Raw genomic sequence first — 25,950 nt, 5'->3', positions numbered from 1 at the left:
AGATATATATAGGACAGTAGGATATTTAGGACAGTATACAATATATTAGGACATTTAGGATAATAAAAATACAACCTCCCTGTAGTTGGGCACCTCAAGCGTCAGGCACTGCTTGTTACCCCCATTCCTGCAAGCACCTGCAGGCTTGTACAGGAGATGCTAAACACACAGCTCTCTAGAAATGTCAGCCTTGTCATGTACTGGCATGAGGCGAGAACGCTCTGGAAGAACAGTCCTTTTGTTTAAAATAGAAACTTTCAAGGAAGCCAAATTGACACATGACAAATTACTGAATAGCCAGTTCTGGAGGGAGGGGGAAAAAAAAGCGCCTCTTCATCTCTGAAATGAAAAGGGAAATTGCTGGTACCAAAATTCACGTTTCCTTTTCGGTAAAATCCTCCAGCCACGCTTGGCGCTACGCTACCCGAGTAGGCGATTTCACTTCATCACCACTTCACAAAAGACTTCCAAATTCACTGCGGCAGACACGGCAAAATAAAAATGTTAAATACATCCTGGCCGCGAGGGGACTGAAGCCTCCAGGCTCCATCAAAGGTTCGCAATAATAGGATTCATAAAAAAAAAAAAAAAAAAAAGACAGATGGGATTAGGAAACGTTGCGGTGAAGACTCTGGAATGAGATGAGATCACAGCACCAGCCTGTCTTTCGTGGACCGGCACAATGACCCCCGAGCCAGACTGGATTAGGAAACCTCGCGACTAGGGGTTCAGAGAGAGGCCTCCGGTTCCCAGGCACTTTTGGGGAGAGAAGGCTGAAACGATGCATCAGATTTACAGCTGCAGTGATGAAAATATAGAAGTTTTCACCACCGTGATTCCTTCCAAGGGTGAGTAAAATTGCCCTTGACTGTTTCCTTAACGTGGCAGGTTAAGCAGGAGGGTAAAGACAGTCATATGCTGTCTTACTACGGTTTACCCCCAGGTTTCTGAGGTCGGATGGTCTCTCTGTTTTGACGGTGTTTGTGGTTGTTTCTGAAAAGGAGGCATATGGATGAACATCAATCATTGAGAAACAATCCATCAAAGGGGAAATGAGGGCAGCTAACTACTCCTCGTTTTACTTAATTCGATACTGGCAACCCAGTACGCCAAACGAAAGTGACAGCAAGCCATTGTTTTAGGAAACAGACATGAAAACAAAATTCCCAGGGCAGATAGATTCTTTCCTCTTCTCCAGTGAGCAAGTGGGTTCTGAAATGAGAAGCAGCTGGCTCAAAAGTATGATTTCTAACTGTGCCGTGAAATATGAGGAGGGATCCTGCTGGCAGTGGCCTGAAGTCCAATGAAGTGGTCCAAGAATGCCCTGACCCGGGCTGGCCTCTGCACAGACCCCAGGGCCGCGCTCCCAAACTTAACCTGGCACTGGCACCGCCAAAGAGTGTGACTTTGTAAAAGCCCTGCTGCTCTGAGGTGAATGGTGTCAAGGCCCGGGAAGGGCTCTGTGTCCCTGGATAGTTCCCTTGTCCCCTGCAGAGCTGGGCCCTGTCTCCTACCACCCCTGTGCTCTCCCTGCAGCCTCTGTATTGCTGGGAGAGCCCGGGAGCCCGGCTTAGCCCCTGGTCTCATTGTCAGACTGAATGAAGAGGGCCGGATGTCTGCTGGTGCTGTGACCCCCTGTTCAAACAACCCCTTCCTTCTTCCCATGTCAGCCATCGACATGGCCACTCCTGGGGGGAAGGGAGAGACTCAGTCTGGCCACAAAGAGAAAGCCAGCAGAACATAAATTAAGCTTTAGACATCTATTGCCAGACAGAGGGAGAGAAAAAAAAGCTGGGAGTCTGCCCACGTGCTGAAGTTGGGATACCCTCTGGAGACTCGGGAATGTACCTGAAAAGTCACAGCCGACCCTCTGACCCAACAGTTCCACTCCTGTAAATGCTCTTATACGTGGATGCTTACAGGGCCACTGGGTCTCCAAGGGCAAAACTGAAAACAACTTAAATGTCCTTGAAGAGGGGAAGGGGTAAAATGTGGTGTCATCAGACTCTGGAATACTCCACAGTAGTCAACAGGGAAAAGAACTGGATCTATGTGTGTGGACACAGCTCTCAAGAGCATCATGTTGAGAGAAAAAAAAAAGCAGGCTAAAAATTATTAAATTTGTACAGTACTATATATTGTTTATGGATACATATCTAGAGAAAAGCATAAAAAACATAGGCTGGAAAGACACAGATAAAGTTAGTGATATTAGTAGCCCTGGAGAGGGAGGAAAGTAGAACTGGGGAAGAGTAGAAAAGGGACCAAAACTTGTCCTCTCATTTGTTATTTCTTTTGTATGAGAAGAAAACAAATTGAAAGCAAATATGAAAATGTTAAAATGTCTATGTTCTATAATTTTTTTCCATTTAAAAAAATTTAAGGGAGAAAAACATCAAAGCTGAATGGCCCTATTAAATTTAAAACTTATTACACAATTCAGGAGCAATGTCATACTTCACCTGAAGAAAATCATTCAAAACAGGGCCTTTGAATCCATTTGCTTAGCAGAGTAGTCAAGAGACCCACCACCACTTGTACGCTGTGTGACCTTGGGCAGGCACTTAACCTCTCTGGGCCTGAGTTTCCACTCTTATAAAAAAGGAAGAACTAGAACTTACCTAACTCCCAAGGTTATTATGGGGGGAAAAAATGAGATATAGACAAAATACATAAAGCATCTAGAACAGTACCTGGCATGGTAGTAAGCACCATTAAATACATCACTTACAAAGTGATTTCTATTTTTATTCCATATTTTGAGCAATGAATACGTTTAGTCAAAGATAAATATTCCATCCTGTATTTCTTTCTTGCCATTTTTATTCATGGCCACCTCCTGGTATTAAACCAGTCATCAGTATTCATGGACATGTCACTGCTCAGGAAGCTGTTCTCTAGAAAAGGAATATTCGCAGTTTTATATCAGACTGTAAGTGGAAGAAGTCCGCCTCTTCCTACGCCTTGTTTTGCCTCATCTCGCCTCCTCCAGAGCATCAAGCATAAGGCTCTCAGTGGGCGAAGACGGGGCCAGGTCCTCCTCAGTCACTGCTTATGAGAGAGATTGGTAACTCTTCACTCCATCCCCACGTTCCCTGCCTGCAGAAATAGAGGTTGGTTTGATTTTCTCTAACAAGGGTTATAGTCTTCCCTGGTATGCCCTTTCCCACACGCTCCTGTTTAGCCGTGTGTCTTCAACGTGCAATGAACAAAACATTTACCGAGCACAAGTTCAGCAACCTAGTGTTTAAGAGCGCAGGCCTTGTTCCACCACCAACTGTGTGACCCTAACCCTCAGTATCTACCTAAGAAATAGAGTTAATGAAGACACCCAACCCCAAAGAGTTGCTGTGAGGAGTGAATGAGAGAAGGAAATAAGTCGTCACCTAGTAAAGCTCAATGCGAGCCATTATCACATTTATCGTCGTTGTATCATATCCCTGTTTCCAACATACACACATACATATATAATGGGTTCAACCTAAATCTATGTATTTTTTTTAGCTGAGCCATCTTAAAGCTCACAAAAATATGGCGACAGCAAGTGTTATGGTGTTTCTTAAGTATTTTAAGGCACAAGACATAGATCAAGTCTGTAACTGAGGACAAGTGTGTATTTTTACTTCCGGAAGAGAGAAGGAGAGCCCTTTAAGGGAAAGATTTCATAGGCACAGTTCACAGTAAATATAAAAGATAAAATCTGTGGTTTTACCAAGAAGTTATACCAGAAGTTATTTCCTGAAGCTCACCAGTGGGTTTAATTCTAAGGTGAACAGCATTCAAAATAATTCTCTTGGGGATAAACAACAATGCGGCAGGGTTGGCAAGGGGAGTCGGGGAACAGCAGGGGGAAGTGGAGAAAACTCCAGAAAGACAACTCCTGACAGAGGCTACAGTCTCTAGAAGTTATCACCTATTCCTTCCACCTGCCCTCACCTTGCAGAGAAAGAGGAGAATTATATCAATAATAATCACCAGTAATTCCTGGGAACTCACTCTTTGCCAGGCGCCGGGCCAAGGGCTTGATAAAGATTAGACCATTTAATTCTCACCGCAGCCCTCTGAGGTAGGTGCAAGTTTTACCAGATGAGGAAAGTGAAGCTTAGCAAGGATGAGTCATTCGCCCAAGTCACACAGCTGGCAAGTGGTCAAGTTGGGCTTTACACCCAAGTGAAAGGAGTCCGGAGCCCTGGCTCTTAACCAGCCTCTGCTCGCCTGGCTTTGTGGCAGCAGGCGCCCTGCAGAAAATAACACAGCTCTCACCGGAGCACTAATCTGAGATGTGACAACAAGTCATTTCCATTCTAGGCAGGGCAGTGGCAGGGTGGGATTTCACTTCCAAGTAAACCAAGTAAATCACTTTAGCGTCAATGTGCAAAAGAGATGTCCGGGTGCCTCCACTTTCAACCAAATGCACACCTTTTTCCCAACCAGGTAACTTTTTTATGGCTAACTGATGCTTCAAGTTTTTTTTTTATTTACTGTGGTAAATAAAATTTACCATTTAACTATTTAAGTGTTCAGTTCTGTGGCATTAAGTACATTCATATGGTTGTGCAATCATCACCACTATCCATTTCCTGAATTTCTTCATCTTCCCAAACTGACACTCTGTACCCATTAAATAACAACTCCCCATTCCCTCCTTCTTCCAGCCCCTGGTAACCTCTGTTCTACTTTGTGTCTCTATGAATTTGACTAGTTGAGGTATCTCATATAAGCAGACTCATACAATATTTGTCCCTTTGTATCTGGTTTATTTCACTTAGCTTAACGTTTTCAAGGTTCATCCATGTTAGAGCATGTTTCAGAATTCCATTCTTTTTTAAGGCTGAATGATATTCCATTGTATGTCTATACCACATTCAGTTTGTCCATTAATTTGTTACGGGACATTTGGGTTGTTTCCACCTTTCAGCTATTATGAATAGTGCTGCTATGAGCTTTGGTGCACTGGACCAAGTAACATCTAAAATTGCAATTGCCCGCCTCCTAGAGTAATGGAAACAAAAACAAACAAATGGGACTTAATTAAACTTAAAAGCTTTTGCACAGCAAAGGAAACCATAAACAAGACAAAAAGACAACCCTCAGAATGGGAGAAAATATTTGCAAATGAAACAACAGACAAAGGATTAATCTCCAAAATATACAAACAGCTCATGGAGCTCAATATCAAAAAAAAAAAAAAAAAACCAAACCAGTTAAAAAATGGGCAGAAGACTTAAACAGACATTTCACCAAGGAAGATATATAGATGGCCAAGAGGCACATGAAAAGATGCTCAACATCACTAATTATTAGAGAAATGCAAATCAAAACTACAATGAGGTATCACCTCATGCCAGTCAAAATGGCCATTATCAAAAAATCTAGAAACAATAAATGCTGTAAAGGGTGCGGTGAAAAGGGAACCCTCCTGCACTGTTGGTGGGAATGTAAATTGATACAGCCACTATGGAAACCTCCAGTATGGAGGTTCCTTAAAAAACTGAAAATAGAACTACCATATGACCCAGCAATCCCACTACTGGCATATACCCTGAGAAAACCCTAATTCAAAAAGTGTCATGTACCACAATGTTCGTTGCAGCACTGTTTACAATAGCCAGGACATGGAACCAACCTAAGTGTCCATCAACAGATGAATGGATAAAGAAGATGTGGCACATATATACAATGGAATATTACTCAGCATAAAAAGAAATGAAACTGAGTTATTTGTAGTGAGGTGGATGGACCTAGAGTCTGTCATATAGAGTAAAGTCAGTCAGAAAGAGAAAAACAAATACCATATGCTAACACATATATATGGAATCTAAAAAAAAAAAGGTACTGATGAACCTAGTTGCAGGGCAGGAATAAAGAGGTAGACATAGAAAATAGACTTGAGGACATGGGTGGGAGGGCGAAGCTGGGGCGAAGTGAGAGTAGCATCGACATATATACACTACCAAATGTAAAAGAGTTGGCTGGGGCTTCCCTGGTGGCGCAGTGGTTGAGAATCTGCCTGCCAATGCAGGGGACACGGGTTCGAGCCCTGGTCTGGGAGGATCCCACATGCCGCGGAGCAACTAGGCCCGTGCGCCACAACTACTGAGCCTGCGCGTCTGGAGCCTGTGCTCCGCAACAAGAGAGGCCGCGATAGTGAGAGGCCCGCGCACCGCGATGAAGAGTGGCCCCCACTTGCCACAACTAGAGAAAGCCCTCGCCCAGAAATGAAGACCCAACACAGCCATAAATAAATAAATAAATACTTTAAAAAAAAATGTGTTAAATGTTTAAAAAAAAAAAAAAAGAGTTGGCTGGTGGGAAGCAGCAGCATAGCACAGGGAGATCAGCTGGGTGCTTTGCGATGACCTAGAGGGGTGGGATAGGGAGGATGGGAGGGAGGCTCAAGAGGGAGGGGATATGGGGACCTGCGTATGCATATGGCTGATCTGCTTTGTTGTGCAACATCAACTAACACAACTAACACAGTATTGTGAAGCAATTATACTCCAATAAAGATTAAAAAAATAAAATAAAAATAAAATTGCAATTGCACCCGCCTCTTCTTCCCAACCCCCCTCCTCTGGGCCCTGTCCCACTCCAGGTGCAAACCCTCTCCGTATTGCTACTGTAGCTACATCAGTCTCACAGGTGTTCTCTAAAACCATTCCTTTCTCTCTCTTTGCAGTGTCCAGTCCAGCCAGAAGAAGAGTCAAGAGCTCTCAACATCTCTTAACCAAGAATGTAAGAAAACTTCAGTTTTGATCCCTTTTGTTGACTTTCATTAAAAAAGCAGTGTCTAGCTTCTTCACTCCCCACCTCCCCCCTCCATCCACGCTCTCCACGGCCTGGAAAGTTTTCCATAGCCCATGTTGCTGTTGCATTCTCCATCCTCCACGTAACCAAAACAACTGACAAATGTCCACCAGACAACAAACAGTCCTGAACTGGACCCCCTTCTGTCATTTTCCCCACAGAGAGTAATTTTCATTTTATATACACATTTTTTTCTTAAACAGAGTCCACAGTGTGGGTAGAGCGTCCCTGACTTGGGTGTTCTATTGTTGGCATTTGCAATGTTCCACTTTTTCACTATTATAAATAGCAGTACAATGAATTTATTTGTACAAAATACTATTTTTTGGATTAATCCTGTGGTGCATAGGCCTCAAAGTAGAATTAACAAGTAAAAGGATAAGAACAGTTTCATCCATCCATCCATCCATCCATCCATCCATCCATCCATCCATCATTTGCATTCCTACTCCTGTGCTAGAGCGGAGAATAGAACAGTGATTTTTAAAAGATGGTTTCTGCTTCTAGTTTCGTCACATACTACCGGGAATTCTGGACAGCTGCCAGGCTTCCAACAATGCTTTTCCATTTCCCTCCAGCCTCACCAGCACTGGCTTTCATTTCTTTGTATTATTTTTTGCTTCTTTAATAAGCACATGCATTACCTTAAAATTAGTTTACATGTCTTTAGAGCCTGTGAATTTCTCATTTTACTTACAGATTTCTTTATATATAAGCTGTCAATACATCTTTGCACTTTAAAAGTTTTATTTTAATTGCTAATTGTTCCCTCTTGGTTATACTGGAGTTTCTATCACAATTGTTTTTGTAGAACACTATTTTGATTTTCCAAGTATCTCAATTTTTAAAATTCTATTCTCCATTTAAAAAGATTTTTTTAAGTGTCCTGGGAATGAGATTGGTCTTAGTCGTTGTTGTTTTATATACATTTATTACTTTTTTAATTCCCAAAGCAGGATGGGCCCATTACAAAATTTCAAATACTGAAAAGATGTAAACTATGATATCAGAAAATCCTGAGAAGCTATAGAACATAGTGGTTAGGTATGCAGACTAGAGTCAAACTGCCTGGTTTCTTCCATTTCCCAGTTTTAAATCCCAGTTCTATCCATTTCTAGCTATATGACCTTGGGCACATTGCCTAACCATTCCAGGACTTGACTTGCTTAGCATTAAAATGGGGAGAGTGAGAGCGCACATCCCAAGAACCATTGGAAGGAGCAAATGATTTAATACATGTCAACTGCTTAGTCCAGAGCCTGATACATACTGAACATTCAATAAGCACTGGAGTTTTTTTAAATGAAAATTTCTCATGTAACAATGTATAATTATCACACTTTATTGCTCAATAACATGCTGTTTTGCAACTTGCTTTTTTCACTAAACAAATTTTGAGCATCTTTACATGCCAATTAATACATACAGATCTTCTCCATTCTTTTTAGAGGCTGCATAGTATGCCACTGTATGAATGAATGTACTATAATTTTTTACCCAAACCAAATCTGATGTTTTCTAGATTATTTAACCAAATCATCAATAAATGGGGTTTCCCCATTTTTTCCACTAAAACAATGCCACAAGAAATATTCTTGAACGTATTTTTTATGTTCTTATGCAAATGTTTTTGAAGATAAATTCATAGATATGAAAATGCTGGGTCATCAAATCAACACCTTAAACTTACACAATGTTATATGTCAATTTTAAAAAAGAAAGAAAATGCTCAAAGCATATGAGCATTGAAAAAATTTTATAGCTATTGCCAAATTCTTAGCAACTGTTTTAAACTACCTTTACCAGAACACCTGAGCCAACACTATATGGTATCAAATGTTGTTAACCTTTGACAATCTGATAGGTGAAAACATCTCATTGTTTTAATTTGCATTTCTTTAGTAATTAATATCATTCTTCATCGTTTCATAGATTTTGATATTTTCTCCCTATGGGTTAAAAGACATGTCTTTTGCTCATTTTTCTGTCAGTGGTTTATCCTTTTTTTAAAATGACTTTGAGAATATTTATATACTAAGAAAGAAAGGGCTTTTAATGGGTTCTTTGTTGTAGTGCAAGAAATTCTTGTATTTCTCATGATCCCTAAAAACTTAAGCACACAGTCTAGAAGGAAAATGCTCCTGACTTTCAAGGAGCAGTGGGTGTCACCAAAAATGGAAAGGGGAGGGGTTGTTTGTAGGTAATTTAGAGTTTGAGCACAGACTTGAGTTTGGCATTACAGTTGGTCCCTGACTTATGACAGTCTGACTTTCATGATTTTTGTCTTTACGATGGTGCCAAAGCGAAATGCATTCAGAGACCATACTTGGAATTTTGAATTTTGATCTCTGCCCAGGCTAGCGATATGGGGTACAACATACTCTCTTGTAATGCTGGGCAGCACAGCAAGCCGCAGCCTCCCACCAGCCACACGATCACGAGGGTGAACAAGGATACACTCAGAACCATCCTGGACCCAGACAAGCATTCTGTTTCTCACTTTCAGTACAGTATTCAGTCAATTACATGAGATATTCAACACTTTATTATAAAATAGGCTTTGTGTGAGATGATTTTGCCCAACCATAGATTGATGTAAGTGTTCTGAGCACGTTTAAGGTAGGCTCAGCTAAGCTATGATGTTTGGTAGGTTAGCTGTATAAAATGCATTTTCAACTTATGATATTTTAGGGGTATTTATCAGGACGTAACCCCACTGTAAGTCAAGGAAGATCTGTACTCTGGATTTGAAGGAGCCACAAGTCATTCATGACTCAGGGAAGATCCTTTGGGAATTAGGAATATTTAGTTTTCAACCAAGTTCTTGCCTTGAATTTCTAACCTTAAACAGTGTTTCTGTCTGAATCACCACTTATACCAATACCTACTGGCTTTATAAGGACAAAACTGTGATTACAAAAGCTTAAAAATAGAAACTAAATCATACTGTCTAGGATATAAATAGGGTGCTAGGGAAGAAATTTCTCAAGGGATTTAGAACCCAAATAAAGGAGACAACTCTCTATGGTGGAACTGAAGCTACAGGGGCATGAGATTCACGAAGCCCCCAAAACATGGGGCACTGCCTCCTGGAGCATCCATTGACTTCAGCCAGGCTCTGTAGAACCAAGCTCCCAGCTTTCCTGGGAATGGCTTATGACTGTCCCTCCCTAAAACATTTTTACTCCAAGGGGAAAAAAAATGACTCAAGTATATGAATACAAATAAAAATTGCTTTGGAAGTAAAAAAGAGAAAAAACAGAAGCTAGGGTCTTGTCTTCAAATATGCATTCTTCCTCCAGGTAAGACAGCTTAATAATGCTCTCTGGCCTTTGAGCTCTCCTCTGAATTTTTAATTTCCCCTAACAGCATGACTCATCCTTTGCTCATAAAACTCAGACCCAGCTGTACAGAACAATCAAATTAGAAAAGACAGGAAAGGTCTTAATCCACCAAAGACGGGGGAACTGAGTCCCAAAGAAGAAAAAACTATCTCTGATCTTTTTTCATCCAACTGGCTCTTGGCTTCCCTTTGAGTCCCCGAGAAAATCGTTCATATTTTGCAGCTGCTCTAATGTACCAATATTTATGACTTTGTCCTGAAATTCTTATTTGTCTCTATTCTCACCCCTTGGGCTACCATATGGATGTCAGGTTCCTGCCTTTACAAGTATCTCTCTCCTCTCTGAATCATCCTTAGTGCGGCAGTTTCCTCTCTCTCTGGACCCCTCGTAAGTTACATTTTCTTCTTCTACAGCCACCCACTGTTCCTTCTCTAGATCGTTTCACTAGTCTTTTTCTCCCCAAACTCTCCGATTCTTAGGCAATTTTACTAACATCCTGATCATCCTGATGCCGCAGACATCATAAGAGTAGCTTAAAGGAATAAATTTACACCAAAGCGTGGGTTAGTTAGGCCTTCCAGTGCAATGGAGCCATTGACACCGAGATTCGCAGCCCCTTCATAATAAGCAGCCATCGTCAGGAAAGATGGAGGAATGGAAGTGCAAATGTCACATTCTTCCCAGATTTCAACCTTGTGGAGGAGCGGTGATCTGATTTTTCTGTCTGGTGATCTGATGTTTCAAAATGCACTGAGCAATCAACTGCACTTGAAAATTCTTACCTGGATGTCAGCACTTCCATGGGTCTTACAAAGAGCACTTCCTTAGAAGTTATGAAACCATGATCCTTGTTCAGGCTCTGCCCCTTATAGCTCTGTGACCTTGAAGACACACGGCTTCCTTTGGCCTCAGTTTCCCTGTGTGTAAAATTAGGGAGTTGGGCTAGAACTTTACTCTGGATGCCGTCAACCAAAACCACGATGATCCTCCACCACCTAGGTCTCACCTGTCTTTCTAACTCCCTACCAGCCCCCAGGTCTCTGATCTGAACCCAGCAGGGAAGCATCAATTTATCACAGTGAATCTGATACACAAGGACATTCCCTACTTTCAGCAGGCAATTTGCTCAACTTGGAAAGGAAAATCCAACATTAAACACATCTCCCCTTCACCCCTTCCCCATTCCCCAATCTCACCCTTGTACTCAGGGTGCTAAAGAGCCTGTGCTCAGACCAGTTTGTTCTAAGACCAGCTGCAGTATCCAGCCCAGACCATATCCTACAGACCAGAAAATAACCAGGCTGTCGGGAGGCTTTCAGGAGGCCACAGCCACGCATCCAGCTGTCCGTTCCCTGGTGTGGGCCTGATGCACTGCCCCTGAGCCCTCTCAGAGCCTCCGCAATTGTGGGGCATGAGAAGCAAGCACGAGGCCAGCTAAGAAAGGGAAATCTTCCGAGCTGAGCCCTCTCCTCTTTCCTTTACTGCTTTGGCAACCTTCAGGGCCGAGAAGATACCCTGCTGAGGCACTGGGCCCTAAGTCAGGACCTGGGAGGTAACCAGCCTCACTCCCACCCCGGGAAACCTACATCCAACCGGGGGCAGAGCAGCTAATGCCTCTCCACTCTCTCCCTCCCCATTCCCTTCTCCCACCCACAATGCAGAGGAGGGATGGCTGAGGTTTCTTGTTCCTAAAAGGAAACATTTGCTTCCTTTTCAGGGGAGGAAATGCTGGGCCTCCCCCCTGGACTCCTCAGGCTTTCACATCCGGCCTTACTTCCTCCTTCTACAAAATGGGTCGGAAAACACACCAGTCCTCACTCCTCATTAGAGGGATGCTGAAAAAATGAAAACAAAATTCAAAATACCTGTGATGAGAGGTAGACAGCCAAAGGCTTGAATGTCAGTAATGAGGCTCAGGTCTCTCCCGTTTGACCTGGAGGTCCACATTCCAGGGGGAACCCTGAGGCCAAATGGTACATGTGTCCAAAATGCCATTAATCTAGGAAATTCCAGTATGCTGGGCGACACCACGGCAGAGTGCAGTGCTAAGAGGAGGGAAGGAAAGGGAAAAGCTGAGAGGACTGTCTGTGCAGGGTGGTGAGTCCAGACCACCCTCTACTGCACCTCACAGCCCCCAGTGAGCTGGCGTAGGGCGGACAGGTGCTGCCCCCAGCCTGCACTGAAGGCTTGCTGGAAAACCAACAGAAACACCACCTTCTAATCATTTTGCAATTTACAAACGTATCAAATCAATACATTGTACTCCTTAAACGTATACAATCATATGTGTCAATTTATATCTCAGTAAAGCTGGAGGAAAAATATTTTTAAATTATTGGGGGAAAAATCCCACATTCTGCAGTGCCCAGAAGAGAAAGGGCACTAATCCTAAATGATCCTTAATTACCATCATCTTTCTCCAAAGGCAAAGAATGAATGAGTCTGGGTCCTAAAACGGGCCTGAGAAGAGTTAATTTCCTAAGCCAGATAAGACCAAATTTGGGATATATTACTTTTTTAAGCAAAGGACTATTTGTGATAAACTGAAGCAAAGAGTGACAGCTCCCCTTCCTCTGTTGGGGACATGACCGTTTCCTGATGCTGTAGGTATACAGGTGGCACGGGGAAAGAGAACCTGCTGTGTTCCTGAAATCTCTGCGAATGACCAGCAGTGACTCTGCCCCAGTACAGCAAGGGTGGTCAAGAGGATGACCCCTTTCCACGTAGCCTCGAAGTACCAAAACTGGGGTTTGAACTCAGGTTCGCATGACCCCAAATGGAAATTTATCTTCATCATCATTGACAATCTGATAGGAGAAAAACCAACTTTGTTTTAATTTGCATTTAATTATTATTGTTCAGCACCTTTCATGTTAACCGGCCATTTGCATGTCTATTGTCAATTGTCAGCTGGTTTTTGGCCCCATTTTTCTATTTTTTTTCCTCTTTATTGATTTGTAAGAGTTTTATGTACATAGCGATAATTCCCTATTATATGTAACAAATGTTATATTGAGCCATATTCTATTCTAGTGTTTGCTGTTTGTTTGTTTGTTTTTTAACATGCATCTTTGGTCTGTCTGGTATTCATTTTCGTATGAGAAGTGTGGACATGGATCCATTTCCCCCAGTGGCCTGACATTTACTTCAACAATATTTATTAAAGGTCCAATTTTTCTCCACTAAACTGAAATATAACCCTATTATAATACTTAAAGATTCAGTCTTATTTGCTTCAGCTTCCTCCACAATTGTTACATGTGGACAATGGAGGGGAATTCATCAAAGGCTAGACGTAAAGGCTGAAATGGGTCCACCTCACTCACAGATAGACTCAGTGCCAGGATCTGGCACAGAGGTGCCCTCGCAGGATGTCTGTGGAAGGAAGGAACGAGTGAGCAAGAGAATGGGTAAATACAAACCTCAGAGAAGCTGCAGTGTAATGTTGGAAGTTCTAACCTGCTTCAAAGGAGTGAAGACATTCAGAATGAACAACCCCAGTGTCATGGCTATGCATTCAAACATGCACGATATGAGTCCAAAATTGCTAAGATTCCCTTTGTCACTCCCGATATTAAGATAAAATATGGTACTATTTGTCTCAAATTTGTACATTTAAATTATTTCAATGACCTAAGTATTTTTATTATAATTTTAAAGGCCCATTTCAGTGGGCCCTGACAAAAGGGGTATTCCTCTTCATGTACTTTCCCAAAACCACTATTCAGCAGGGGATCATTATTGAAAACACCTTAGCGTGTAGCGCTCCGTTCTGGCTTGCCAGAATTTCCACTTACCAAGCCACAGGTCATGGAAACTCATCTCTCAGCTCCAGCTGACACAGGCACTCTGCAAAGTAGAGGAAACCTGAGCGTCTGGGAGCCGTGCCTGCTTCTTCTGGCCAGCAGGTTCTTCCTTTTTACAACCTGGGAATCAGCTGGGCCCCGAGTCCTCTGCCTAGGTCTCCCCTCAGCTGGAGCATCCAGAAAGCTGTCCTCTACATGAACAAGGGCGCCCACTGAGCTGCAAAGACAGTAAGAGCCCGCTTTCCAGGGCCTGTCCTCATTTCAAATAGCCTGTTCCATTGTCAAACTATGTCCAGCCCTGGGGCAGTTAACTGGCCCCAGTCTGGGGCCTGAGGGCCCAGGCTTCTGACTCTGTGAAGGGACGGCTGGTAAGGAGCCCCCAGAAACCTCATTTTCCTGCACCATGGTGCCGCCGGACATGCTGAAGTTAAACACAACAGTTCACCGTTTCAGGCCAGTCTCCCCAGGTTTCCTCGCTGCTCCCAGCAGTGGCTGGAGTCAGGAAGGCTCCGTGTCAGCACGAGGTCCGTCCGCAAGGCTGCAGTCCTGGCCTCGGCTGTGGAGGCTGAGATTCTAGGGGAGGAACAAGCTGACGGTCCTTCCTCCCCGCCGCAGGTGGTGATCGAGTCCGACCTCTACGCGTCCCGGCCCCTGGAGCTGCTCCAGCACCGCAGCGACCACCGCGACGGCGAGGGCCGCAGGTCGGGCCGCTTCCAGAACGCGCGGCCGCAGGGCGCCCACCCCGCCAAGACCCCCGCCAGGCCTGGTACGTGCGTCACGGCCCGGGTCCCCGGAACCTCCCTGGGGGGGGCAGTGGCCCACTTAGAGCAGCTGCCACGGTGTCCGCGAACTGGCTTGCGTTGGCTCCAGCCACGTCGTGGTCCTCGCGGGCGTCCTCCATCACGCCCGGTGGGCGGAGCACCTGCGCGTGGGGCCGCCGCCTTCCCCAGTGCATGCCGGTCCTGCTGTGAATGCACCTGCTCGGTGCCCCGCCACTGCAGCACCACAAAGCACCTTCTACCTTAGAACACTCGCTGCTGGGTCTGCGTGGTGAGCAAAGATGCTCTCATCTGCCACCTAGCTCCACAGGCAGTCCTGCGGGACTCAGGAGGAGGTAGACATCATTAGACGCTGGGGGGAGAGGAAACCAGGGTACACATGACTCATGAAGCGAAGGAAGCTTACGTTATTTTACAGGGTGTGTGTGTGTGTGTGTGTGTGTGTAATTATACAGGCTCCTTCATCAGCTGCCATCTTAAAATCCCACCATGTTAAATTTGAACGACTTAAACTATTTCAACAATTTTTTTTTCAGGGTTTATTTATTTATTTATTTATTTTTAATCAGTCATCAATTTTATATACATCAGTGTATACATGTCAATCCCAATCACCCAGTTCAGCACACCAAAACTATTTCAACAATTTATAAAAAGAATTTAGAGACAAATTTGTTTTGAAAGCTGGAAACATTAGAGTCTTACCTTCCACACTATTTTGAAAAATGGCTCCCACCCCGAGCAGTTAAACAGGAGTCTGTGTCTAGCCTGCTGAAGTCTGTGATCGTATTTAGCCTTTAATTCCTGGTTTAGGTTATTTCTGTTATGCCCACAGCCTCAAGTTATTCCTATTTTTAACTCCAGAAATACACAAAAAGTCTTGGACATCCTTTTCAAAGCTGTTGGGTGTCAACAGTTTTGTATGTTAGAAGAACTGAAATTAGATTCCATTGAGTGTCTCTCTTTATCCATCCATCTCCTCTCTTTCCTCCCTCATAGATGTTAGATTGGATCTCTAAGGTTTCTTTGGTCACTAACACCCTGATCCTGTTTTTAAGATCCTACGTGTAAGAACCCATAAGTCAAGCTGTATTCTCTAGTTAAGGGATTACATATATACATTTTTATGGAGAGTGAAAGCCTTAGGGAAATCACAACGTGCCTTGCAAATTGAGAAGATAATTTTTTTTCTTCTGTCTATATATAAGTGGGTGGGTGGTTGGGTGGGTGCCTGTGCGTAGAAAGAAAAAGAATATCTTCTCTACAAAATCACAAAATGAATTTAGAGCCATGTTTCTCAAATTTGAATGTGCAGAAGAATACCTGGGAATCTTGTTTTTATGCAGAGTCTAATTCAGTAGGACCAAGTAGGGCCCCAGGTTTTGTTTCTAATAATCTTCCAGATGATGCTGATGATGTTGGTCCAAGGACAACATACTGATTAGCAAGGATTTAGGGACGATCTAATGGGTGGTTCTCCAAGTGGCATCCCTGGAGCCACAGAACCACCTGGGAACTTGCTGGAAATGCAAATTTTGGGCCCCACCCAAGACCTATTTAATCAAATTCCGGGGTAGGGCCCAGCAATCTGTTTTAACAAGCCTGCTCCCAGGGTGACTTTCCCCCTCCCTGAAGGTGGAGGCCCACTGATCTCTGCAAGCACCCCCTGCCGATCTACAGAAGAGAAAACCGAAACCATGGAAACTGTTTGACTTACCCAAGGTGCACTGCTCATCAGCAGCAGAACTGAGATTAAATCTCATGTCTCCTGATTTGCTAGCTAATTGCGTCTTTCCCCCAGAAAATAATGTCTTTCCAGCTGTCTGGTTTTAGGGGCTACTTTCCTCCCTAAGTAGCTTGTGGAAGCTTGGACTGAAGGGGGGAACAGCAAGTTATGAAATGGAAAGACTCTGCCTGATATATGACAGTCAGCTCATGCAGGGAATGTGCTAGTCAGGTTTTAAAAAAAAGAAAAAAAAGATGGAGCTGGGCATCGATTCAATTCCTTCAGCTCCCACAATCTGACAGATTCCAGAGGGGATGAGAGGGAGGGAGGGTTTCTGAGTCAAAGCCAGACCCACAGGAAAGGCTGGGCACCGGCCTTGGGCACGAGTTTTCCATCCTCCCATCAGAAGGATGTGTGTCTCCAGGGATCTCAAATCTGGAGACGTGTTTCTTTTCTGAGCTAAAGGAGAAGGCTCCTGGGTGCTGTAGGCTTCTCACGTGGGAGAAATATGCTCAGAGGAACCTTGGAAAGAGTGGGAACTCTGAAGCCTTGAGCAGGTGAACCTCAAGTGCCCAGAAAAGGGGACACCCACCTCCTGGGCCGGTGGAATGTCTCCACCAAGATGTCCTTGGGACATCTCAGAATCAACTTGTTCAAATGGAATTCGTCTTCCACCTTCAAACCTCTCTTCCTTTCTCAGCTGGGGCCACTATCCATCTTTCCAGCAAGCCGCTGGGATGTTTATCCCAGTACCCCCTTGTCCTCCCCACCCCCGCTCCACACACTAACCACTGACAGTGTCAGTTTCTCCGTATGTCTCATCTCTCCTTGGTACCAATCTCAGGCTACCGGCTCAGACTCCCTTCATCCCTTGTGTGTAGCAGCTAAGCCTGGTCCTCAGCTACCAGTCGCTCTTGCTCCACAAGGCTACCAGAGGGTAGCCTAACGCAGAATCTGCCTCTGCCAACCCTCTGCTTTAAACACTGTGTCCTCTCCACCGCCAGCTGCCCTCCAGACCATGCCCAAGGCTCTCCAGGACCCAGTCCTCTGCTCACCTCTCCAGGGCCACCTCCTGTGACACTCCTGTCCCTGCCAATCCATGCACAGAACAGCCCTGAGCTGTGGTGTAATTGTGACCACTCATTATATTCTGTTATATTCTGGACCTTCCCCGACACTGTTCTCTCTGCGGATTGCCCTTCCTGGGTCTCTCCACCTGGCAAACTCCTCCCAGAATGGGTTAGGGGGTCCCTTGGTCAAGTTTTACCAGCCTTGCAAGACCACCAAAGAGGTCAGCTTACCATTCCCTAGATCTTCCTCACCCAGCTTCATCGTAATTGCTGTGCATCTCTAAAGCCTCTGTTTCCTCATCTATTATGACGTCTACCTGTGAGGGTTGTGGTGAGGATTAAATGAGACAATGTTTATGAGTCTTACACTCAGCACAGCGACTGACACAGTAAATGCTCAAAAATATGAGCTACTATCGTCACTTACGCCAGAGCACGGCACACCGTGGTCTGACCTTGGTAGCCTGTAACATCATTTTATTGGCCTTGAGATGTTTTCCTCAGGGTGGGGGGTGGTATTTCTCTACGCTGTAGTCTGATAGCATGGGGCTCCTCCAGGAACATCTGCCCCAGGAGGGACTCTATTGAAGGCCAGCCTCCCCACTCCACCCCACCCCCGCCCATCACCAGCTACCTCAGCTCAACATCTGGATTCCCAGCAGTGGGTCGAGCCTCAAATAAAGGCATAGAAAGAAGGTTCTCACATACATCTCATGCCACTGCCTCAGGACTCTGATAACCTCCAATCCTCCCACATTATGAGGCTTACTTCCCACAGCAGGCAGGACTTTGGGCTCATTTTCACAGAGGCGTGTCCAGGAGCGGCAGGTTAAAGGACTGATCCCAGCTATAAAGACTTAACTGCTGATAACCTCCTGTGATCTGGCGCCTTAGGAAGAAAGGAGGAGCTAAGGGCACATTCTCTGAGCCCCTACTGCAGGCAGACCCCGTACTGAACACCTCCACACACGTGATCTTATTAGACCTTAGTTCTAACCTCCCCAAGAGCGCCAGGGGTGCAGGTGACCCACTCGACAGTTGTCCCATTGCCTGACCCTAGTGCGTGATTTTGCTGCTCAGTACAAAGGCCGTTAGAATATTCCTGGCTTGTGATTGATTAGCTATGGGATAACTGATGCAGAACCCGGGGGAGCTGGAACCCAGAGTACCACTGAGTAACGTCCCCTCCGTTCAACTTTGCAGTGGGGATTTCTGAACCCAAATCAGCAAATCTGTGTGGGAATCGAGCATATAGCAAAGCTTTGGTAAGTAAAATCAACCTGGTTAGCTGTATCTGCTGTGCTTTAAACTTCTTGTCCTGTCTGTGCCATGAAGACAAAGTGTCCTTTGTTCCAGGCCTGAGGATTACTAGAAAAGTGTAGCTGAGGGTTCTTTGCTCCTAAAGCCTATCAGCTGGTGGCACACCACTGGCTGCCCCTCTCTTTCTTGCCAGAAATTCAGCTCTTAGGTAAACAGAAGGTATTACCTAGCGGACACCTCAAACGGGGGGGGAAAGAAGCAGTTTGTGTGGCAGGCCCCTGCCAGGTGGAGGTGTCTGACCAATTCGCAGGGGCAGCTACGGGGGTAAAAAGATGCAAGGGTCTCGAGCACTGTGAAAACACAAAACACCATCAACTCAGAGGGAACTGCTGAAGCACCTCCCACCGGGAGCTCTGGGGCAGGGATTGTCCATCTGGGTTGCCCGAGTTGGACCCAGTTGACCAATCCTTTATATTTTCTTCCTGCTCTTTTAGGGCATGCAGGCTGCCCAGGAGGGCATGACCTTGGGCGAGGTGGCCCTCTGTAGCCAAGGACACCTGAAGGAGCTGAAAGCCACCTGCTCCCTGCCCTCTCCCAGCTGGGCGGCTTGTCTTTCCCTGAAGGGGGAGCGGGTAGTGCATGTCTGGGTCTAGCTCAGCGTCACCCTGAAAAAAATACATCTCCTTCACCATCTTCTGGGCATGAATGTGGGTGTCCCCTGGGTTAGCACAGAAGGGGTGGAGTGGTGGCTGGAGGTGAGGTCAGCTTGGGCGTCCTGGGCTCTGCGGGCATCAGTTCCGAGATTCATAGATCCTGAGAACTAGAACAGACGGGAGAGAGTGTCTGAGTCACCCACTCGTCCTTATGGAACAAACTGGACAGAGACGTGAGCGCTTTGCTCCTGGTCTGGGCAGGAAATCTAATCCAATTATTTCATTTAGGTCATCCCTGTACTAGGAAAACCACACAAAGGGCAGGGATGGGACAATCAGGATTCCCCTGTCCCGACCTGGGACCCAGGGGAAACTGAGGATGGCTGGGCCGTTGCCACAGAGTGAAGGTGGTCAGGCTGTGACAGCTCGAACTGCTGCCCTCAGCTGAGCCCAAGGCTAAGGGGAGAGGGCAGCTCACTGCCTTGGATTACTTGCCCCCAGCCCCTGGGCTGGACTCAGTGCCCTTGGCAGAGAGGTAGCAGCAGCTGGGAGGCCAGAGCGAGGTGGGATGGGTCAGGGTGGTGATGGGGAGGTGGCCACAAAGGAGGGGGCGACAGTAGTGCAGAGGACAGAGCGGCAGCATGACTGATCCTTTCCTCTGGGTCTGAGACGGTGGGGCTGAGGTCCTGCAGCTCATTGGAGGCCCCCATCCCAGGGCAGAGAGCAATTCAGAGCTCGAACAGCTAAATCTGATTTGATGCTAACATGCACTGGGGCAAACAGGATGGTGGACAGCCCGGGAAGAAGCATGTTTCTGGGCTGCGGGCACGATGGGGAGGGACAGCTCCCGAGAGGCCACAAGGTGGCACAGTGACTCTGCCCACAACCTTTGGCCCTTGCGGGAGAGAAGGGGCAGTGACTCCTGGTGTCCTCAACCTGGAATTTTCCAGCAATTTCAGGAATGTGGTGATCTTAAGCCTTCCCTGGGGCGTGGGGTGGAGGAGCAAAGCAGAGGTCCACTGACTGAACGAACTCGGGACCTAGCCCTGCTTAGGCTACCAGTGACTTTTCAATTCGGTACATGTTTCTTGAGCACTCACCACCTCCTTTAAGGACAGCTGAGGAGGGCCACCAAAGGGTAAGTCCCAGACCCTGTCGTACGCATGCCATTCCTGGGGAGACTGCACCAGCATAAGAAACAAGTAGACAACCGTAAAGAGACAGAATTGGTGGGATGCCAAAACATGTCACATAAGGACTCAGTGCTGTGGGGATGCAGGAGACAGAGAGAAATCAGCTGGGGCACCAGCCTGAGGGGAGGCTTCCTGGAGGAAGTGGTCTTTGAAGGGCAGGCAGAGATGAGGCTTGATCCAGAGAATGAAGGAAAAGCTGGGTGAGGATGCAGCATTGCGTGTGGGCATCAGGAAAGGCAGGACCAGCCCTGCTGGGACAGAAAGCAGAGCTGCACAGATAAGGTGGAGTCCTGTTGTGAGGGGACTTAAAGAGCAGGGTGCAGAGCTGGCCTCAGTCCACCCTGCAGTGGCGAGACCCTGTGAATCCAGGAGGGGCCCAGGGTGCGGGGCGGGTCTTGTGGGAAAAAAGGAGGTCCTGTCCCAAGGAGGACTGGTCCTGAGGCTGCAGCAGAGAAAAGGGAGAGGGTGACACTGACCTTGCAGAACCTGCAGGATTTGACAGCAAAGTGGACACAGACCATAGGGGTGCAAGGGGGACAGAGCCCTCGCAAGATTGAGTTGCTTGCTTTCAAGTTTCTCTAGGTAGGTGGTTCTCAAAGTGGGGTCCTGGGACTAGAGCACTTGGGAACTTGTTAGAAATGCAGATTCTCGGGCCTACGCGAGACCTACTGACTCAGAAGCTAGGGTGGGCCCAGCATTGCGTTAACAAGCCCCCCCGGAGTTGGGGGGGCGGGGGCTGGTGCCCGCGGCCGTATGAGGACCATTGCCCTGGGTTGATGGTAGTTCAGTTTAGCTGATGCCCTTTCCAATGGCTCCAGCCACTGCCGGAGTTGGGGACATGGCGCCATCCTCACACTCCCTTCTCACAACCTAGATGCCTCCGGTGGCCCGGATCTCGGTGAAAGCTCCCGCCGTCCTGGAGGCGGCAGCTCCGGGCTCGGAGAACGGAGCTGTTCTGACCAGAGGGTAAGTGCTGTGCCTCCAATCTGGCTGCCTCGGGGCTCCCCACCCGCTCCCGTCCTGCTCCTGCGGCCAGAGAGTAACAGGTGGCCCGGCTGTCAGACCCTCAAGAAGCTAAAACAGAATCCCTGCCAGCTGTAAATTACCTTTTAATGAGGGCAATAATCCTGGGTTTCTGTCACGCCACATCAGCTTTTCCCCTAGGATTAAGCTGAAGTGTTTTTGATGGTTTCCACTTCATTAACCCCACTCTTTAGACTAGGAGAAGTCTAAAGAGGGAGGGGTTTTGGTTAATTAGATAAATGTAATCACAGGCCATATGCAGAGCCTCCTGAAGGCATGCTGGTGTCAGAAACGCCTTGTGAATTAGATTAAGGGCCCCTGCCCAGGTAAAAAGTACGTGAGATACAAATGTTTCAAGCCAAATTTATAACCAGCGCGTTACTATTAACTCTGACCCAGAACCAGCAGCTAGAGTAGCAGGAGTGATAAGCCCCCTGAGGAACGCCCTCACTGCCTTCAACATGGCACAAAGAAGATGGCAAGCAAGAGCCTTAAACTCAACTCAACGTGTACATTTACGCCCCCACCATGATCTTCCAGACTGGAGAGAGCAGAAAAGTGGCTTCGGGGATGATGAAGGGTGTGGGTTCTTGACTCAGATCTGCCTGCGTGCCCGGCACTGCTGCTGACTTGCTATGACTTCAGGCAAGTTATTCAGACCTCTGTGTCCTCGTTTCTTTAAAAACAAAACCAAACCCAAAAAATGGGGATGATCATAACCTCTTCAGAGATTATTGTGAGTATAGGATGAGATAATGTGTGAAGAGCTTAGCTCCAACGGTTGCATCATTTTTTAAGAAGCTTACAATCTGGGAATCGGAAAGACACGTGCTTGGGAAGGTGATAGATGCTCACATGAGGGACCATGCACCACAATATCAACCCAAGGTCTGCACACCTTGAAAGCTGAGGGAGTTAGAGGAGGAACAGACCAGTGTGAAGCCCTTTTAGGTGAAAGAAAGCCATCTGGAATGAATGATAAAAGCCAAGCCACTCAACGTATTGGGACCTAGTTAGAGAAAAGTATCTTTTCGATTGTATTGAGTTTATAGTAGCAAATTGTTCTGAGCAGCAATGGCTGTTGCTGACTGCTGCAGTAACCAGCAAACACGAACCGCGTGCCTCAAGAGAGGCGCCCTTTCCATTCGCGCAGCTGCATTGCAAAGGGTTCTTCTAAATGGCCCGTTTCTCCCTAAGGTTAGACGTTCTCATTTCCATTTGTTCCTGGACCCTGGCTATTGAAAAGAAAACAAAGGCCATTCTTTCACTGAAGGAGAGCAAGTGAGAAAAATGAACATTTATTGAGATGGACGATGTGCCGGATGCTTTATGACCTTATTTTCCTCCTCACAAAAGCCCCTTGAGTTAGATGAAATTATCCCCATTTTGCACATGAGAAGACTGAGGCTGGCTGAGGTCAAATCACTTGCCTGAGGTCACACAGTAAGTAGGGAGCAGGATTCAGCCCCAGGGCTCATGGGCTTTCAATAGCTGACGCTTTGTGACATCTGCTCTTTCCAGCAAGATCGTTTGTGCAGAGGTGGAGGGATGGGGGGTTGGGGTGAGGAGGGGCAGAGTTTGGAACAAGGGCAGAACTTGGGATCCATGAGCCAGTGTGCTCAGGGCCACCTCCTTCCCTCTCCCCATGCAAGGACCTCCCTGGGGCAGGGGGATGGGGTGTCATTCCTGCGTGGGCCCCAGCAGTGACCCTCCACCGTGGTCACAGGATGTATGAGCAGAGGACGAGCCAGGGCTCTGGCGCCTCTTCTCAAGGGCAGCAATTAAAAGACGGGCTCAGCACAGTGACCGCCCTCCTCACCCACCTGCGAATTTTCTGCAGATCCAGGCATCTCAAGAAGATGACTGAAGAGTATCCTACCCTCCCTCAGGGAGCAGAAGCCTCCCTACCGCTGACAGGAAGTGCCTCCTGTGGCGTCCCCAGCATCCTCCGGAAAATGTGGACCAGGCACAAGAAGAAGTCTGAATACATGGGAGCTACCAACAGCGCCTTTGAGGCTGACTAAAGGTGACCCTCCCCAGGTGCCCTGCACTGGCCCGAGTTCACTGCACAAGGGGAGGAAACTTCCAGATCGGAACTGAGCGACGTTCACCTCTGCTACTAGCTGGTCCACGCACATCACCCTCCAGTACTAACTAATCGCCCTGGCTCAGGAAACGGGAAAGGAACCTCCCTCGAAGGCAAAAGAAAACTGTTCCTTCTTAGAATCGATAAAGCCATTGGTCTGAAAGTGACTTCGGGAGGTCATCAAGTTTATATCCCTATGTTCAAGCAAAATGGCACCAAAATCAAACTTTCCCAACCCATTTTAAAGACCTCCAAGGAAGGAAGCAGGCAATTCCTCAGTCTTCCTTGTGAGTCGTTCTAATTTCCAGTATAAATGTAAGAATTTGATGTTTCAGGCACTTGTAAGCACAATGGTTCTCACTGTTCCTGTCACCATATTTATTTCATCTTGATGAGGTAGGAATTTTAGTGACAAAGCGCTATATATATTTACTTAGTAGTTCTAATATTCATTTGAGGGTATCGTCAAGATCAGTTCTGATGATCATTTGGCATGACTGCATGAATTCTCTATTCTTTTACATGTGATTTTTCTATAGGAAAACATGATTTAAATTTTTGAATGCTAATATTTTCTGAAATGACACAGTCTAGTGGAATTAATAATACCTTGCTTGGGTATAATTATTTTAACTTTTGAAAATGCTCCCCCATCCATTACCTCTTATATTCACAAAATTCCTGTTAAAGAAAGCACAATCATTCCCAATCTACAGATGGGGAAGCTAAGGGCCTTAAGAGGTTATGTGACTAGATACCAGATCGTGGAACTAGATACCAGGTCCTCAGCTTCTGTACCAGACTCCTTGCTTTGCCTACTCTAGTAACTGATTTGAGGATGGTTTTGAGGGGTAGGAATATGTCTCTGGGGGCAATATTTGAAGGAAACGATTTGACAAAGTTAGAACAAGTACATGATATAAATGATATAAACCATTCATATGGTTTCATAATATATCATATTAGGCTTTCCTTCTTTTAATGGAAATGTCATCATCAATTCTATCATCAACATCAGTAGCCTCAAAATGATAACATGATAATGATAGTTACCATTTATTAAATGCTTACTATGTGCCAGGTGTGATAGTGAGCACTTTACATACCTTATCCCGATCTTTCTGCCAACTCTGAGTTAGGTGGCCTTCCCCATTTAATAGACATGGCTTTAAAGTAGTTAAATGATTAGTCTGAAGGCACCTAACCCATATGGGTGTCAGGCTCCAATGCCTGTGTTATAGCTACTCCTTCACACAAGAATATTCAGAACATAGAGAAGAACCAAGGCTAGTAAATAATTTTCATATCAAATGCTAAACATAATTGACTGGCACAGGCTGCCTAGAGTGCTGTGTAGAGCTAGAATCTGAGATAAAGGAGTGCGGTGATCGATTGGTAATGCCTGCCTGTGGAGCGGATTAGTGGGATGTGCCTCGTATATGTGTCATCTGTGGCCTCAACTCTGCCCCCAGGAGGCCTGTTTTCTAATTCAGAAGCTTAAATTAATCCAACCCACTTAACAAAACCAGCGACTCCATGGTGAATTTCAGTCTAAGACCAGGTTGGAAATTGCCATTTTTTGGTTACAAGGAAGACCTGGGCCACATCACTGGTCTCAGACTCAACTGTTACTCACATGCTGCTGCTCCGTGACCACATGTTGCTTTTTGATCTCTGAATTACCTGCTTCCACATCTCCAGGTGAAATGTAAGAAGGCATGGGGGATAAGAGGCCTGGGCTTCTGGGCTTTCACCTTGCTGACCTCTGCTCTTCAACCATTGTTTTAGACTCCGAACACCCAGTCTTCCCATCAGAACATGACTTGGAGATTTGGGCATCGAGTGCTCTTTCAATGAAGTTCCCAATGGACTGTGTAATAGTCTTACAGTGTATGGGTGAAGGGACCCGGAACAAAGGTAGGGAGAAAACACGTAGTTTACACTGGACCTATCAGAGTATCCTATGACTATTTATTTTAACTTATTTACTTTATAACTGATGTCCTCTATTTGTATGTGGCAGCTGGAGATCTACGTAGGCTGGAACTTATTTATTTTTCATTTAAAAATTTCATGATGAAGTGTTTGCCTTGTATAGAACATTTTCATTGGCCAGTTCAAATAAAAATAAAGCCTGCTTTGTTTGTGACATTAATAAATCAGCACAAGAGTATGCCTGGGGCTCCTTCATTGAATGAGAGAA

At 45.8% G+C, this 25,950-nt stretch overlaps 1 protein-coding gene across 1 annotated transcript; it reads left to right on the top strand.

The window, feature by feature from the left end:
- The first annotated feature begins 296 nt into the window (after nucleotides 1-296).
- Nucleotides 297-25,920, top strand: VXN (vexin). The gene is made up of 6 exons (XM_082364866.1): nucleotides 297-848; nucleotides 6,680-6,735; nucleotides 14,573-14,723; nucleotides 18,736-18,797; nucleotides 21,513-21,604; nucleotides 23,502-25,920. Exons 1-6 carry the CDS (start codon nucleotides 782-784, stop codon nucleotides 23,683-23,685), a joined length of 612 nt encoding a protein of 203 aa, XP_082220992.1. The 5' UTR covers nucleotides 297-781; the 3' UTR covers nucleotides 23,686-25,920.
- Nucleotides 25,921-25,950: the final 30 nt, after the last annotated feature.

Source organism: Balaenoptera borealis, assembly GCF_965194805.1.
Source record: "Balaenoptera borealis genome assembly, chromosome: 17".
Taxonomy (NCBI): domain Eukaryota; kingdom Metazoa; phylum Chordata; class Mammalia; order Artiodactyla; family Balaenopteridae; genus Balaenoptera; species Balaenoptera borealis.
Note: the sequence above shows the minus strand (reverse complement) of the source record. Positions and strands in the feature narration are given on the sequence as shown.